Source organism: Ambystoma mexicanum, chromosome 4p, assembly GCF_040938575.1.
Source record: "Ambystoma mexicanum isolate Mex_15411 chromosome 4p, UKY_AmexF1_1, whole genome shotgun sequence".
Taxonomy (NCBI): Eukaryota; Metazoa; Chordata; class Amphibia; order Caudata; family Ambystomatidae; genus Ambystoma; species Ambystoma mexicanum.
In genome coordinates this window covers 1,201,107,535-1,201,125,873 of record NC_090927.1, presented here as the reverse complement: position 1 = coordinate 1,201,125,873, position 18,339 = coordinate 1,201,107,535, and the positions used below count along the sequence as shown (strand labels likewise).

Here is an 18,339-nt window from a genome sequence, read left to right as displayed (position 1 = left end):
TGATCAATTACAAGTGAGATCACATAAGAGTGCCTGGGAATGGGAAGGAGATGAGATATGGTGAGTGAGAAGAGATTTGTGCAGTGAATAACGGTGGGTGATAATTTTAAGAGGTCCGCTCTTGTCTGTGCCATAAAGGAATACGTACGCATATTTACAGCTAATAAAAGGTAACGAAAGCGAACAAGGTAGCGCTAGCGATTTAAAGGATGGGGGCTGAAACTCCCTTGTCACACATTTGCAAGAGCTTGCCGGGATATGCTGAACGCATAAATAAATATCATGATCAATGGTTAACAGAATTGAAAGGGGAGGGGTTGCCCCAGATTTGGCCAGAAGGAGGGTCTTTTGACAAAAGCGTTCTTGATATGGTATGTACATGTATTCGCCTTAAGTATAAGGGAAAAAAATGGCAGAACAGGAAGGAGATATTAGATCTTTGGAGATTGTTTGAGGAAGTACCCCCACCCAAAGCTCCAGCTCCAAATATTGATTTACCCTCCACCACAGACAATCCACTAATGATCCCGCGAGAGGAAAAGGAACAGTTAAGTACAGAACAGCCTGCGGAAGTGGTTATGTTGTACCCAATATTACCTAAACCAGCCCCTGCAACAGGATATAGCGACCCGATTTATGTGCCTCCCCCTTCAACCAGCACGCCACAAAGACCAACTGCACCCCCACCATACGAAAACACTAGAGAGCACACCCAGGGAGGCACACAGAGAGTGGACATAGAGAAGTTAACGAGTGACTTAGAGTCGAGGCTTACAGTGGCACGAGATGAGCTCTCAAGAATAAAAGACATATGTGAACGCACAGCGTGCGCCCCCACACAATCTGGACGCACGTCTAGAGCGTCGAGCGAAAGTAGACAAATTGAGGAAGGATGGAAAAAGGGGGAAATACTGTTCAGAATTGAGGAAGAACCGACCAGGATAATAGAAGTAGGGACAGCAGAAGGAAGCATTGGTGATGTCTCGAGAGAGAGAGGGATCAGAGAGGATTTGTTATGTGATGTCAGAGGAGGGGGGGATGAGAGTGATAGATTGAGCATGGCAGTAGGAGGAGAAGGCGAGGAGCTAGATGGGGCATGTTCACTGGGGACTATAGAGGATGAATGGATAGGACGACTAAGAAATAGGGTGGGGAAGATGGCGTCATTAGAGTCAGCAGTGACTAAGGAAAAGGAAGCTGCAACGGCAAAAGGGAAATTACAACTACCATTACTCCACAGGGGAGGTGGGAGGCCGAACTATATACCGTGGGCTCAGATGGACAAGGCTAACTTAATGAAATTACTACCACAGCTGTCAGGAGGGGCAAGCAAGTGGATATATGCATTTGAAAAACATACCGCGGGTATACCGCTGGCAGTAGGCGATGTGAAAAGCCTACTAGTGTCCTCAGTAGGGGATCAGGCAGACAGAGTGTGGGCTAAAGCGGGTTTTCCAGCTGTAACTTTGGAGTGTGATCGCCATGATGGGGCTTCTTTTAACACCGTGCGAGCAAGGGTGTGGGACGCACTGCGGGAAACTTTCCCAGATACCCCTGATCTGCAGTCAGTAATGCAATGTACCATGAATGATGGGGAGGACGCTATGGATTACATTCTCCGGGTGCAGGAGATGTGGAGAGCGGAAACGGGTACGCCCTGGCACCAATCCACGTCTCTATTTTACTTCATCATTAAAAGAGGGCTCCCAAAGGAAGTGCAAAAGGCACTAGATAAAATAGCAGGTGTTGAGGCAAAAGGCTGGCCGGAGATCCAAAGCATAATAGTACACCATTGTAAAAGGATCAAAGAAAGAGAGAGGGAAGTAGCACAGAAAAGGTTGGCGGACGAGGCGAAGTTGGTGCAATCAAAATTGGTGAAGGTCGCAGCAGCGGTAGCGGGACTCCCACTCATACGGGAGGGAGAGGAAGGAGAGGAGGGGCAAATAGCAATACAAGGAAGAATAGCAGCGAATTGGGCAGGACAAGGGCAACGACAGTGGACAGAGCAGGAGCAGAACGGAGGTCCAACGTGGCAAGAGTGGGCCCCAAGAGGAGGAAGAGGTGGGTACAGGGGGCGAAGAGGAGGACAAGGGTATGGAGGAATGGGAGGAAATGGGTGGCAGGGTCCCAGAGGTCCACAGGGGAGCTGTTGGAATTGTGGGAGATGGGGGCATTACTCAAGGGAATGTAGGAGCAGACAAAACAACGGTTTCCAAGAGATAGAACAGTACGGACACCCCCATCCAGGAAGCCCCTACGGCCTCCCCATGGGACAATACCAGCAACCAGACAATGTAGTACAAAGGAGTAACGCACAACTACACGGACATCAATACCGAACACAAACCAGCCCACAGAATAATGACAATGTGCACTACACGCCTGGTAATACTTTCGCCACAGGAGCTAATGGGGCACCAGCCCCCGCACCTTACAGTGGAGTGTCAGTAGTTTCGGGGAATATTTTCGATCAAGGGGGGGCAATGAGACACCCCGCATAGGACAGCCCACAGAGAGCACTTGCGTGTCCAGTACTGTCTACGACCCACAATGCATCAGAGGAACCATTGATAGGAGCGCAGATAGGAGACAAGCAATTCATATTCATGGTGGATTCGGGAGCGGAGAAATCATGCATTAGAGAGGGCCGGTTCCCGTTATCTAATAGAACGTTAGAGACGCAGGGGTTCTCTGGGGCTGTAATTGAAGTTCCTTACACAGAGGTATTGGATGTGACAGTGGGGGGTAAAACAGTGAAAGCACCCTTACTGTACTATGAAAACTCTCCCATCAACTTACTGGGGAGAGATCTCTTGAGCAAACTAAACATGACCATATCATTCACAGGGAGCGGCATCGTATGTTCAACGCCAGGCATATGCCCCCTCCGTATATTAGCAGTAATACACGGCCACACAACAATAAAAGAGATCAGAGGGGTACCAAGAAATGAGGAGATGTTTGTTGAAGGCATGAGAACATTGGCTCTCATAGTACCAGAACTAAAAAGGGTGGAGTGGAGAATACCAGCAGAATTCCTTTTTCGTCCCATAGCAAGCCCTGACACTGCTCTTGGGGAAGTACTATCATTGGATTTGCATGCAATACATGTATCAGCAAACAGAATATGCGTGATTGGTATTGACATGGAAGGGTGTGAGTGGCGGACAGTATTGTGTACAAATGCAAATATCCCCCTGAGAGAGCTCTCGGACGAGGAGCTATTTTCTGACACTGAGGGAGATGGTGAAGTAGTGATGGAACTGGCAATGCCCTGCGACATCGTAGTTACAGCCAGACAAACTAAAGTTGAACTAATGGCGGTAGTAGGAGCACCGCATACATTTTTTGATGAAGACATGAGTTCAGTACCCGCTAACTTATGGACTAATGGCCCCCACGATGTAGGGTTGCTACATGAAGTTCAGCCTGTGGTGATAAAAGTAAAACAAGGAGCAATACTACCCCGGGTGAAACAATATCCACTGTCGCGAGAAGCAGAAGAAGGGATCAGAGAGACAATAGAAGCACTGCTAGCACAGGGTATAATAGTGCCCTCAAACTCCCCATGCAACACATGCATTTACCCAATCAAAAAAGCGAAGGGGGGTTCATGGAGGATGATACAAGATTTACGCCCATTGAACGATGTGGTAATGAAGGAGTTCCCTTTAGTCCCGAACCCGGCGACAATACTGTGCAACATTCCAAAAATAGCATCACACTTCACAGTAATTGACTTAAAAAATGCATTCTTTTCGATTCCCTTGGCAGAAGAGAGCAGGTACTTGACAGCATTTACATTGGGAGGAAGGAGGTTCGAACACTGCAGACTACCACAAGGATATTGCGAGAGCCCAAGCATATTTAACAGGGTACTACATGAAGATCTGGGGAATTTGTCTGTAGAAAGCACAGTGATTCAGTACGTTGATGATTTATTGGTTTGTGCACAGGCTGAGGAAGAATGCAGACAGGACTCGATAACACTCTTGACATTATTGGCAAATAAGGGGTACAAGGTGGACAAGGGGAAGTTACAATACTGTCTGACGGAGGTCCTATACTTGGGTCAGTTGATATCAAAGGATGGCAAGCGAATTATACCAGACAGGGCACAGGCGATTAGAACAATTGGGGAGCCCAAAACAGTAAAAGAGATGCAGAAATTTCTGGGTATGTGTAACTATTGCCGAGCATGGATATTGGACTATGCGGCGTACACAAGGCCCCTGCTACAGGCACTGAAAGAAGCACAACAAGAACACAAACACATAGAATGGACAGAGGTGACGAACACAGCATTTAACTCACTAAAAGAGCTGATATCAAGCGCTCCAGTACTAGCAAACCCAGATTATGGGCGCGAGTTCTTCTTATTTTCACACTGCAAAGGAACATTGATGACAGCAGTACTGACACAGAAAACATCCTTAGGGCACAAACCACTAGCTTACTACAGCGGCACCCTAGACGCAGTAATGCAAGGTCATTTCGCGTGCGAGCAATCCCTAGCTGCAGCCGCGTTCGCAATTGAAAAAAGTGCCACGATAGTAATGGGCTGCCCGGTGACACTGTTCGTGGAACACTCACTTTTTGCAATATTAGAGCGAACAAAGAGCACATTGACAACACAACGCGCCACAGCATATGAGATAATACTGTCCAGCGCTAACATCCATATAGTAAGATGTAAAACAGTGAACCCAGCCACATTCATCACAGAGGCATGCACCATAGAGGACATGCAAAACCACAACTGCGCCACGTACACAGGTGACGAAAGTAAGGATCAAGTGATTTTTGAAAATGCCCTGACCGAGGGTGAGGTGTATTTTGTGGACGGGTCAGCATCAATAGACATGGAGACAGGAGAAAAGCATGTGGGTATGGCAGTGGTACGATTAGAGGAAGATGAATATGAGATACTAGTACAACACCGCCTCCCATCACACTATTCAGCGCAAGCAGCAGAACTAATAGCGCTAATAGAAGCATTGCATGCCGCCAAGGGGTGCGCAGTGACCATATATACAGACTCAGCATACATGACAACAACAGTTCACGGCGGGTTGGCCCGGTGGGGGCGGAGAGGGTTCCGACGAGCAGACGGAACGCCAGTCCAGCATGCAGAATTATTGAAAGAACTGATTGAGGCCCTGCAAGACCCCACGGCAGTGGCCATCGTAAAATGTCAAGCTCATACCACCAATACAGATTTTGTATCTTTGGGGAACGCGGCAGCAGACGCCGCTGCCAAAGCAGCTTCATATCTACAAAAAGGTGAAATAGGAGAGTACATGTTGCACCACACAGCAAGCCAAGAAGTCCCCACAGGATACAACATGATGTCCACACAGGAGATAATAGAGCTGCAAGAGGGAGCTAGTGCAGAGGAAAAATTGCTGTGGACTAAGAGAGGATGCAGCAAATCACCGACTGATTTATTGTGGCGACAAGAGAGTTCAGGAAAAGTGGTAATGCCAATCACGCTGTTAGAAATAGCATTTCAACAACTACACTTTCCTGCACACAACACAAAGAAACACATAATGGCAGAGATACAAGAAGATTGGTTTACACCTTGCCTCCAGGAACACGTCACAAGGTTAGCTCTAGAATGCACGACATGTCAAATTTACAACTCAGGTATGACATTGCGTACACTAAGGGGTACGATACCAAAACCAAGTGGCCCATTCAGAGAGCTCCACATTGATTATGTAGACATGGGAGAAAGGTGTAACGGGGCTCGATACATGATTGTGGTTGTATGTCCATTTTCGAGGTGGGTGGAGGCAGGCCCTTGTGCCCGCCCTGACGCGAAGGGCGCCGCGAAGTTCCTAGTGCGGGAAGTGTTTCCGCGCTGGGGAATTTGCGACGTTATTCGCTCAGATAACGGGACGCATTTTGTTAATGAACTCTTTAAAGAAGTGACTACATTATTGGGAATAAAGCACAAATTATGTTCGATTTATCATCCTCAAAGTAATGGCGTCGTAGAAAAGATAAACGGCCTGTTAAAAAGCAGATTATCAAAACTTTGTTTTTCCCTTAAAAAGACTTGGATGTACTGCCTGCCTTTGGCCTTGTTTGAGCTACGAAACCAGCCAAGTAAGGATCACCATTTGTCCCCGCACGAGATCGTCACGGGAAGAAGAATGCACACAGCGCATTCGCCTCTCCGTGAGCGTTCTGATGCACACAGAAGCGCAGCCATATTGGGGGAGGAGTTCACAGAATACCTGCGAAAATTGACACGGGCAGCGCGCGTAATTTCAAAGCAACTAGCCCCCCCCTCGACAAGAGAGGAGGGGAACGCGACTGAACCAAACGGTTTGCCTGAAAAACCACTACAGCTAATGCCTGGGGACCTTATATATGTTAGAAGTTTTGTGCGGAGGTGGAACGCACCACGCTTCCATGGCCCCTATGAGGTAGTGTTTTGCACGCCTACAGCAGTAAAGGTTAAGGGCCTGCGATATTGGGTGCATTTGACAGATGTACGTAAAGCTTACAGCGCTGCGGAGAGTGAGGTGCAGGATGAGGCACAGGCAACAGCGGACGATGAAGTTGTGCGGAATGAATGATTTGAATTTTGTGTGCTTCATGAGATGAACAGTGAACACAATTAGCGCGCAACAAATGTCCTGGACTAAAACATGTACACATGTATATGTAAATTTTCTTTTTACAATTTTTGAAAGTTTTGCGTGGGGTTCTTTTTTTCCTTCCTGTACTATTTAAGATGTTTTTTATTATTGTTGTTTTTAAAAATGTCATGTTTTTTTTTATTATTTATATATATATATAGTAAGTTACGAATAATATTGACTGAAAGCTACCTTGTCTGTCAACAAACCCCCTTCCTCACCCAACCCTATATTTTATCACCGAAACGTTACAATGTGGAAATGCTTACATGTTTGTATTTAATGAACTTTTGTGTCTCAAACAGGATTTATCATGGCATCGAATGGGCAGCCTGCAACTAATAGATATGTTAGATTTAGAGAAATGTTAGTGGCTAGATTAACATATTCATTTGAATGTGGTTTATCAATGTGTGCTATCGTGTTCTTCATCTCAATGTTTTGTCTGGTGTTACACTGGATTATAGCGTTCATCTCTACCGAGATGAACGAGGGGGGAGGGGGGAACAACACCACCCTTGCTCCTGGAACGAAAACAATTCCGACTGTAGGTATCAAAGAAGGTGATTTCTTGATCTGGGATGGATCACACTTTGTGTGGGGATACTATACTACACCACCCACTGCTGTCCTCTCACAATGGAGAACCAAAAATGTAGATAATGACACAATGTCCCAACCTGGAACATACAACAACCACACGATCCCTCCCGCCCCAATTTCAAACAACGATCTCTTGTTTATTAATGAGGATGGAAAAGTGATTATGATGACAGAACACACGTCCCTATATGAAGAATTAGAAAAGGGGGGTGGGAGGGAGGAAGGGGGGCCTGGTTCTTCACCTCCTATAACGAGAAGGTACAGAAGAAGGGAGAAAAGTAGGCGGAGAAGAGAGACTGGTGGAAAAGGGTATGATGAGTATTATGGGCTAGGGTTAGACAAAATGGAAGACCCACGACACCCTCACCAAGCAAATAAATGGTATGCAGATATGAGCACAACAGCTAAACAAACAACCAATGAGAGCTGTTATGTTTGCTCACTTATCCCCCATGCATCAGGCACACCTAAAGTATTGTTGCCACGAGAATTGCCCATTGTGGATGCCCAATGTCTCCTTCATCTCACGCTGTGTAGAATAAAGAACACTTTCCAAGCACACGATGTCTCTTTCAGAATGGTACAGAACAACAAAACGTGCTATTCGCAAGCGTCTGGAGTGATCTGCCTTAAAGAACCTTTCTTTGCAATACAAGGGACACTGTTTTCCGAAAGCAAATGGAAAGACGAAGAAGTGCTGTGCAAGGCAGAAGCACTGAAGGGTGTTCAACCGGAAAAGTTGCGGTGGATGGAAAGAACGTGCTTGCCAATATGGAAAGAACACATCCCTAAATTAACATGGGTAACAGCGATGGAAAAACCCTTTAAGCTACAAAGTGAAATACAAAACAAACTATGTTTCAAGGGAGAAGGAAAAATGGCAATAGGAACGAACAAGAACTGTAACAAAACTCTCACCATCCCAGATATGAAAAAAGGAACAGCAGCACTAATGGACACCTACTGGGTATGCGGGAACAAGGCGTACCTGCACCTTCCCCAATCATGGAGTGGTAGCTGCTCAATGGCCACTTTGCATTCAACACTAATGGTGATTCCTGAAAGCCATATTGACAGAAGTAACACGATGAACGAAGGCTTGAACCAGAATGCAGCGTCTCCAACTACACAAGCGCACCTTTATGTCCTGTCCTCCGGAGGGAAAGGAGAAGAGCTCTCAAGGAACAAGCGAGCCTCGAACTACATATCACAAGCATCATCTGATTTATTGGCACAGATCCCAGACAAGTATCGCCTGTTCAGCTCCGTGGAAACATTCTTTGCTTCACTAGTATCAAGTGTCCAAGCAAGAGCAAATGCAAAATGGCTCCAGATCACACGGTGGGAACTGATCCAGTTGGCCAATGACACTGAAGAAGGGTTCAACATAATAAAGGTGGAACTACGAGCTCTGCGATTAATGACCATGCAAAACAGGTATGTCCTAGACCTGTTAACAGCAATCGATGGAGGTGTTTGCCGAAAAATAGGAAGTGCATGCTGCACGTTCGTACCTTCTGAAGACGCAGAAAATGGGTCCCTGTCCCACGTTATTGAAGCAGTACATAACCTGGGCGAGAAGATGAAAATGGAAGGTGGAGCTGAGGATAGCTCGTGGTTCGACAATATCTTCTCCTGGGTTCCCTCATGGCTTGGAGTGACAATGAAGTTCCTGATACCAATAGTGGTGATCATCCTTGTGATGTTCTGCCTGTGCCAGGTGGGCCTCCGATGTTGTGCTAATGCAGTCCCTAACGGTGCAATGATGATGGTGACAATGGGCAACTCCGGTGGTACAATTAAAGCAACACAAGAAGTACATGTGCAGACAGGAACAGACAACACCCCCAGGTACCAGTTAGTGCCTATGTGCCGTGACAAGTACATAGTAGATAAGCTATGGCACACCACGATTAAAGAACCACGAGACGTAGAACTGGAATGGTATGAGGAGGTCTGGGTAGATCTGGAAGAGACCGGCGACTGTATATATTTGACATGTACACCAGACGAGTATGCTAGGAGAGGTGAGAGCTTAAGGGGGGTGTGCAGAGCATGGATGCCTATAAAAGGAACCCCTGCATGGGATGGTGCAGTGTTAGAAGAACAAGAATGTAGAAGATTAGAAGAGCTAAAGAAATTCGTTACTTTAAGTAACGAAAGGGGGGAAATGTAGGGGAGGAATGGCCACGAGGCCCTCCTCACCTACAGCTCCCTCCCCAGGTGAGGACCATGGCTCGGTGGGAGCACCCTCATGCCACCCGGGCCCAGGTGGAGGGGGGTTCACCCGCCGACGACATTGCCCACACGCACCCTGTCTTTGCATTTACCGAAACTTAAGTTAGGCCTAGACGCCATCGTGCACAGCAAACATGGTGTGAGTTCAGCACACTGTAACGAGGCCCCCACCTTTGGAGGGCCTTTCATGCATCTCTGCCGCCTCAGCAGCCCTGGCAGGTCCGCTGCGAGCGCGTTCCCATGAGAAAGTCGGAGATGAGCTAAACCCGAGATGCCAACACGGCAACATTATATTAGTAACAATGTGATATTGCACCCCGTATGACCCAGACCGCAAGGCCGGGGCAACGGGGAAAAAAGCTGAAGCATCACTATCTGAAGAAGGTAGAAAATAGTTCAAGTATTGGTGTTAATGAACTACCTCTGTTTAAAATGTGAACGAACCATAAAAATGTAACGTTATATGATATCCCTCCAGGTCTGGACTAATGCTGCTATAACCACGGAGAAAGATGTTGACCAAACGTGTAACCTCTATTTGTAAAAGTGTTTTTCAATAGTATGTAGAAACTTGAACTCATATATGTTTTGAATCACCCAAAGCGGCGAGCATCAATCTCTGTAGGCCATAACCTAGATATCCCTCGTATAACGTCTAATGTACATACAATACGCACACAATGTAGTGAACATAATGTTAGGTAATGAAAAGGTACTGGAACCGACTGTATTAAAGAAATGTGTAACGAAAATGAAATATATATATATATATATGTGTGTCTGAATAACGTTAAAATGAGGCAGAACAGTATAAAACTTCTGCATTCACTGATCAGCAACGCACGAGGAAAATACCTTTGTGAGTATATGCAAGGTCATTCCCTCTCCCACCCCACCAAGCCTGCCAGATAAAAAAGCTAAGACTTGTGCTGCGCTCCCTCACCTCCCCCAACCAAGCTGGCGTTACTTCAGAGAGTCAGAGGCCCCGGCGCCGCAACCAAGGCCACAGCCCGCCACCTGTGTTATTTACAGCACGGTAATAAACCCACGGATGAACCCACTGATCTACCAGCACCCTCTCATAAATCCCCACGAACCCCCCCAAGAATCCTGACCCCGTGTAAGGACGACCCCCATCATTGGGACAAGACACAGAGACCCATCTATATAATAACTTCTAACGCAGCAGACAGACATGTATCACTCGGCCCAGGTCCCAGAGCCCCGTCCCGTGACCTAAAATACCGGTCAATAAGACTCAGGTAAATCTCACCCCAACCAACAACCACCAGACCTCTCACGAGGTGCATTCCTCATGTGTTGTGTTTATTTTATAAGATAAGCTAGTGAAGCGATTTATTAATGAACGTAAATGTCATTTTCTGAATAACTGTAGTGTGCATGGCCTAGGGCAAATGAGACAGGAAAGGTATTCGTTATTGTCACAGGCTGCCCCAGCACATCAACACCGCATGGATGACCTCAAGCCGGCCTGCCAGGCCCAACCCAACCCACGAGGCTGACCAGTGACGTCGTCCCGCCAAGACCAACCCCGCGCCAGCAACACTTATAGTTAGTCGACACCACCCAATCCCAATTGACTTGTGCCCCCTATAGTGTTTAGGTGTTGATGACGTTTTTTGTATTAGAAATACGCCTGTCTTTGCTATTGTCAGGCAGAGCGCTCTCGTAGGTTGCAGAGTTCTTTGCATGCCTTATCCTTGGATAAACTCCCACTTACGCTCACCCGCACTCTGTCTTGGTCTTATTCCCACTACGGGAGAGTCCCTTATTGTCTCTCATTGCGGGGAGGATCGTGCTGAATTGGGGGCGCTTCCTTTCAGTATATACATTACACAGCTTGCTAGGTGTGTGATTAGCGCTTACATGCATTTGAACATATTGAGGAACTTTTTATTCCAGTGCGTTTAGGCAAGTGCTATTTTCGACGACAACAGTTGAGATATACAGCAGTTATCTCTGAGTTCTTTGAGGAGCCATCGGGTTTAGTGTGGTGACCATAAGCCACTTTTTCTTGGTCCAAGTGCAACAGCGCCACTTCATTATATATCCATTTATTTTGTTAATTACTATAGTGCTGCAAGCCTGTGTGTAGAATCTACATCCAGAACTTCATCCTGGTATTTTACTGCAGTTTTGGTTTTGGTGTCTTGAGGTTGTGACCCAGAATACTTTAGTTTTGTCCTACCTTGATATACAGATTTAAATAGGTACATCTAGCTTCCCTAGACGTGTCCTTTGTCATATCTAACCCTATGCTTCTCGATGTGTGCTCTGAGCAACTCTAAGATCATAGTGGTTGTTATCCTAGTTTTAGAGGGCACTTAAAATAACAAATCAAAGATTCGAAGCACTGAGATATTTGAACTAAATACTGGTTTCCTCACCTTTTGCTGTGTAAAAACAATGACACACATGGAAAGGTTGTTGGCAGTGCAGCTTATGCTCCACACAGGTACTTACTTTAAATGCTTTTGAATTGTCTATTAATTATGGCTTTTTCTCTCTCTTGAATAAATGTTGCAATAAAGTGTTAATATTTACAAAAGATGGAACAGCATTGCTAACCTTCCAATTCTCAGTTTATAGTAACTCCCCTGGAACATGTACAACACCAGAAGAATCGAAGTACACGCCTTGATGAAGGGGAACCAATTTGCTTTGGCATCTACAGCAAGTTGGCTTCCTTATTTTTATTTTAAACAAAACTACATCAACTATGCAGATTGCAACAAAATGTTTTGATGGGTCGCTAGGTGTTTTGGTTTCTGTATTGACATGTATAATATGAATTGATCGATGTATGCACTTAATCTACGTTTACAATGGTGCCCTTGGAAGAGGTATCACTTTTATATTAGAATGTGATGTTTGGTGATGGGTTCACCAGTGTTTTTATTTTAAACATTTGTCTTGTACCCGTTTGTTGAGGACAATCGAGTCGTACAGATAGATGGCTACATTGATTGAGGACTTTATGCATCTATGAGAATACATGGTTTCTTTTTCAAATTTGTGTTGTGACATGTTTTTTGTTTATTATTCTTGCGAAATACCTTGCTGTCTGCTTAACAAGTGTGGGTTCCTCGTTTTTGATGAATTGCATGCTATGCAGACCCATTGGACCGCTGTGCAGATTGACGTTTTGTGTGGCCCTCCTTTTGGTGTTTTTACAGAAATGGCACAGACCATAAGCTTGTGGGGCCGTGTTCCGCATAAGCTACATCCTGAGAAGGGAAAATAGATCAGTCACCAGAACAAGGCTAAGCCTAGTTCTAAACGCAGCAGGGATATCGCGGGGGTTGTTCGTAAATGGACATCTAATACCCATGTATAATTGTGTGGTCCACCTGAAATAAAGGAAATAAGTCAGGTGATTAGGCTAGGCAGATATATGCAAGTCTGCAAGCGTTGTGCATTCCCTCGGCTAAAATATATAACTATTTCCCAGAATTTTGTGATTGCGTTTCTCAGCACCGAATTTCACTGTGAATGACCAGTGAAAGTAGGTTTTATAGATCATACAACTGGCGTGGGGAACTTAGCTATGTGTAGCACGCCAGATGCAGCACTACATGCTATCTACGTCTCCTTCACAACTGAGAACAAGCATTGGAAATGCCAACAGTTTTTGCTTTTGTGTAGACTTGGGGAAAGGCATTTCCCCAGGAAATGTGTCATGGTGGAATTAACTGGCATCAGTGGTAGCAGCTTCAAAATGGTACGATATAAAAGCTGTCAAATGCCTAACACTTATACACAATACAAAATAGTTGGTTTTGCCAATGCTTATTTTTAACAACAGGACGCCAGTGAAGGACACACATAGGCTTATTTAAAAAAATAAAAAATAAAAATATAAGTGGCTGAAAACAGACCTGGTTAAGACATTACACCAGGGGTGCGTTTACAACTCCAATCAAGTCATTACAGGGTTCGAAATTGAGGGGAGCTCGCAGCTATTTAGCGCCTGCTTCTAGCATAGTAGAGCATGGTTAGCTTGAAGCCAACAGCTAGCAGAAGCTACTTTTGGCCCAACTGGTGTCTTCCTAACATGTAAATGTGATATTAACTTTCAGTATTTGAGAGTGTTAAAGAAGAGTTAGAACACCTCTAATACTTATTTAAACACAATGGGTCATACAAAATGGACACAAAGTTAAGGAGTATTTATGGTAGCTCCTGTCTACAGGGTGATGTAGACACCCAGGAGCTGGTTTTAGCTCCTACTCATAGAATCTCAATTTCAAATCCTGCATTAACTCTCAGAAGACTGCTTTGAATAAAAACTGGCACAAACCTAGAGCACAAAGTCTGATGTTAAGGCTTGAAGTTAACACAAAGAAATCCCTGGAGAATGTGTTTTGGGCAGGGAGGGGCAACAATGGCCATAAGGTAAGGCGACCAGACTTACCAATTTTTCCAGGCCAATCTTGCAGTTGGTCCACAGTCCGTCCCAATTTTGGGGAGGGGTGTCAGCCCCGGTTTTTATTGAAAGGAAGAATTGGCAACAAGTATGCATTTAAAATACACACATTTTGGCTTGTCAGGCTGTGCTCGATGCCCCAACCTTACATGACACTGAAGTTAGCTTCTTAGTCGGACAGTTTCCTATTTGCAGGCTGAATTAAATTAATTAGCTTATTTATGATATGATATGGCATTTATAACGCGCCTATACACAAGTGTTTCAAGGTGCGACGAGGCAAGGGAGGGGAAAACAGACAACGATCTTACTAGGCCAGGTGTCATTCAGATCGCGCAAGTGCGAGGGTAGGGAGAAAGGGAAGAGTGCAAGGGGAAGGGAAAGGGGAAAGTGCAGTACATGGGAAGAAGAATAAATACGATAAATAAAAACAGCCTGATGGTGGCAAGTGCAAGGTAAGAGCAGACATAAGTGCTGGTAAGGAGACTGAAGGGATTTCAGAACCAGTCCCCCAGTGCAGGGGGTTGCCAGGGAGGCAGGGCAGGTGAGCAAATGGCAGGACCTTGCCCCAAGATCAAAGAAAGAGTGGCCAGGTAACCGGTGCAGAATCGGCAGGGAATTTCAGCAGGGGAGGGAGGCAGAGAAAGCAGAAGCAAAGAGGAAGGTTTTGAGGTGTTTCCGGAACCGGAGATGGTTCTCATCGAGTTAGGGAGGCAGGAAGGCTGTTCCAGAGGGAGGCCCCAGCCGAGGAGAGAGATCGACCACCAACTCGTTGCTTGGAGAAGCGGTTAACCCTGAGTGAGTTGGAGGCAGATGAGCGAAGAGCCCGAGAAGGAAGGTATTTAGGAAGAGAGAGTTGAAGGTAATGCGGTCCCAGGCCCCAGAAGGCCTTATGGATAAGCCAGAGGGTTTTGCACTTAATCCTTGCAGCCACTGAGAGCCAGTGCAGAGATTTCAGTCCTGGAGAGATACGATCCCTGGGCTTAAGGCCAAGAACAAGTCTTACAGTCCTGTTTTGGATAAGTTCCAGAGGGCGGAGAGTAGAGGCAGGCAGATTTAGATAGAGGCTGTTGCAATAGTCCAGCTTAGAGAGAACTAGGGCTCTGGAGACGGTTAGCTTCTGGGGGAAGGAGAGGAGAGGAAGAATACCTCTGAGGAGGTGCAGCTGGTAGTGTGATTTCTTAGAGACGTCACTGATGTGAGGAGAGAAGGAAAGTGTGGAGTCGAAGATGACCCCGAGGTTTTTAGCCTTGCAGGTGAGAGCAGGAAGAGGGCCAAGAGAGGCCGGCCAGAGAGCTGAAGGGAAGGAGGGAGAGGGTGTGCCGATGAGTAGAATAACGGTTTTACTGGCATTAAGGCAGAGGTCGTTGGCGGCACACCACTCCTGGATAGCAGACAGACAGTCAGAGATGAGGGAAGGAGAGGAGGAGGCCGAGGGTAGCCTGAAAATGAGCTGGGTATCATCCGCATAGCACTGAATGTTGGGGCAGAGGGAGGTGATGTGGTGGGTAAGGAGTGTCAGGTATTGGTTGAACAGCCAAGGAGAGAGGTTAGAGCCCTGGGGGACGCCAAAGGTAGAGAAAAAGATATTGGAGAGGAAGGACCCAAGTTGGATCTGGGAGGGTCGGTCGGAGAGGAAAGAAGTCAGCCACGCCAGAGCCTGTCCAGTGATACCCAGGTTATCACGGAGATGGTTGAGCAGGATGGCGTGGTTGACAGTGTCAAAGGCAGAAGAGAGATCAAGCAAGATAAGGACACACGGGGTGTTGGAGTCAAGATTGGAGAGAAGGTCTTCACGGATGTTCCGGAGAGCAGTTTCCGTGCTTCTGGCAGCCCTGAAGCCAGACTGATGGTCATGTAGACAGCCAACAGATTTGGTGTGGAGATTAAGATGGGAGATGGCTAGTTTCTCCAGGAGCTTGCCCAGGAAGGGAGTGATGGAGATTGGGCGATAGTTAGCCGGGCAGGAGGGGTCAGCAGAGGGTTTCTTAAGAAGAGGGTGCACAAGGGAGTGCTTCAGGGGGATGGGAAGACTCCAGTGGCGAAGGAGTGATTGCTGAAATCAGCCAGGGCAGGAGCCAGGGAGTCGATGTGGTCCTTGATAGTTTTAGAGGAACAGGGGTGAACCTGTTTTGATGAGACTTTCATAGATCGGACTTTCATAGATCGGACTTGTCGAGAAACCTCATCTGCAGAAAAAAGGGGAAAGGAAGAGTTTTTGGAAGAGAATTTAGTTTTTGGGATTCACGTTTTTTTCCCAAGAAAATCATATTATGGCAAGCTCAGTTAAATATGCAAATTAACAAGGGGGGTCCTGGGAGTCCCTCTGCCAGACATTAGTCCTGGTTACGAGAGACTTACCCAGAGTCTTTAGCTCACTATCTTTCACAGAGAAGAAATACCCCAAACATATCAGTCGTTGTCCTGCCCTGGGGCAGTCCAGCACCGAAATGCTAGGCAATTCTCCTCTGAACAAGAGTACCAACAGAAACCCCAGACACATGTTTCGGTCTGGTTGGACCTCATCAGTAGGGTGGATCTGTGCCTCTCTAAGAATAGTGAGCAAGGGGTCCACGTCTGGATTCCCCTAGTAACTTAGGGTGAGACCCAAAGCTACTTAAATATGCAAATTAACAAGGGGGGGTCCTGGGAGTCCCTCTGCCAGACATTAGTCCTGGTTACGAGAGACTTACCCAGAGTCTTTAGCTCACTATCTTCAGACCAAAACACGTGTCTGTGGTTTCTGTTGGTACTCTTGTTCAGAGGAAAATTGCCTAGCATTTCGGTGCTGGACTGCCCCAGGGCAGGACAAAGACTGATATGCTTGGGATATTTCTTCTCTGTGAAAGATAGTGAGCTAAAAGTCTCTCGTAACCAGGACTAATGTCTGGCAGAGGGACTCCCAGGACCCCCCCCCCTTGTTAATTTGCAAGCTCAGTTAAATGCAATTCTACAGAGATAAATATGAAAGATGATCGTCCCGGTTTTTCATCTTGAAAATCTGGTCACCCTACATGAGGTTCAGCATGATGACCATGGGAAAATAACGAAACTACACATATAGGCATTGTGTTCCTCCTCATATGCCATTCTCCCTATCTGTATTTTAATTCAATAGTTTCGCCTTCTAGGTAGAGCTGATAACCAAACTAAACAACCAAACTAAACAAGTCTACAAGTCAGAAAACTCAGTATCCACCCCCTTCAGCTGGAAGTCGCATACCTTGCTAGCACAGTTTAAATGCTTTACCAATCTACATAACTTTGTCACTTGGGAATTGCTATTTTTCGGTTCCCAATCAGTGTATGCATACCGGTCAACCTTTTAAAATGAAAAGGAAGATTTCATTTTTGTGGAGGAAATCTCCTTTGCTTTGACACCACAGGACGGGCAAGGGGATTCGTTGGTGAGTTGGGAGGTAGGTTTTGCTCCACCCTTCCTACAGCCCCTGAAATCTCCGAAGAGAGAACTACTTTCAAAGTACAAAAATATACAAAGTACAAAATGCACCAATTCACTCGCCTGCTCAAAAACACCCTAGGACAAGTCAAGCTTCTTTTGGGTCTCGATGAGTTTGGCGTGCAGCCTCTTTCGTCTCCAGTCCAAGAACCTCCTCCGCTGGCGGTTCGCCTGCCAGCCCACCAGCACCCCTGAAGCGAAAGCAAGCACCACGGCTAGGCAAACGCTGCGCTCCGACAACTCGCCCATGCCGATCCTCTCCTGTCAGGGCAAGCAGGGCGACAGCCACACTGAACGATTGCCACCTGCTCACCAAGGTCGCGGAGTGCGACTCATAAGCACCTTCAGTGTGTCAGCTGAGTTACCAGCACCCGTAACCGCCCCAGCATTGTGACGACATGAAGACCATGTGAAATGACAACATAATTTTATTTAAAGGGGACACTTTGCCACTAAATCGACATTGTTCGGACTTTTTATTCGATGACTGTTAATAGTAATTGATAAAGATAAATAAGTTCCATCTGGTTTCTGCCCTGTCAAGAATACGTCCGGTGCCTATGAACACAAAAGTGTACCATTCCAAGATGGCGATAATGAAAGTGCCTCGTAAATGCCAGGACGACTTGTTTTAATGACGACATAATAAGTTAGTAAGCAGCATTGATACTACTTGCATTTTAAGAATCGATTCAACGGAATGTTGACGGTTCGACTGCATACTGCATGGCACGTAGAAACGATTTCGTGTTGAGAGAATGTTGGTCTTTGACTTGTACAGTTTGGTGAGAAAGTTAAAAAAAGACAAGAAACATCTAAATGTTTGGCATGCGGATCGGAATTCTCAGTTCACGCTTATACGCCTCTAAATCATCGCCATTCGAAGGGTAGTAAGACTTTATTTTCACCCTCTAAAGCGGTCCTTTCCTATGCTATAT

At 46.1% G+C, this 18,339-nt stretch overlaps 1 protein-coding gene across 1 annotated transcript in view; it reads right to left on the bottom strand.

The window, feature by feature from the left end:
• MTLN (mitoregulin) overlaps positions 1-17,798 on the bottom strand; it is an 83,041-nt gene extending 65,243 nt beyond the window's left edge. The window contains exon 1 of the mRNA XM_069606851.1: positions 17,465-17,798. Within this exon, the coding sequence (XP_069462952.1) occupies positions 17,480-17,650 (171 nt within the window). The 5' untranslated portion in view covers positions 17,651-17,798 and the 3' untranslated portion in view covers positions 17,465-17,479. The remainder of the gene's footprint in view (positions 1-17,464) is intronic.
• Between the last annotated feature and the right edge of the window lie 541 nt (positions 17,799-18,339).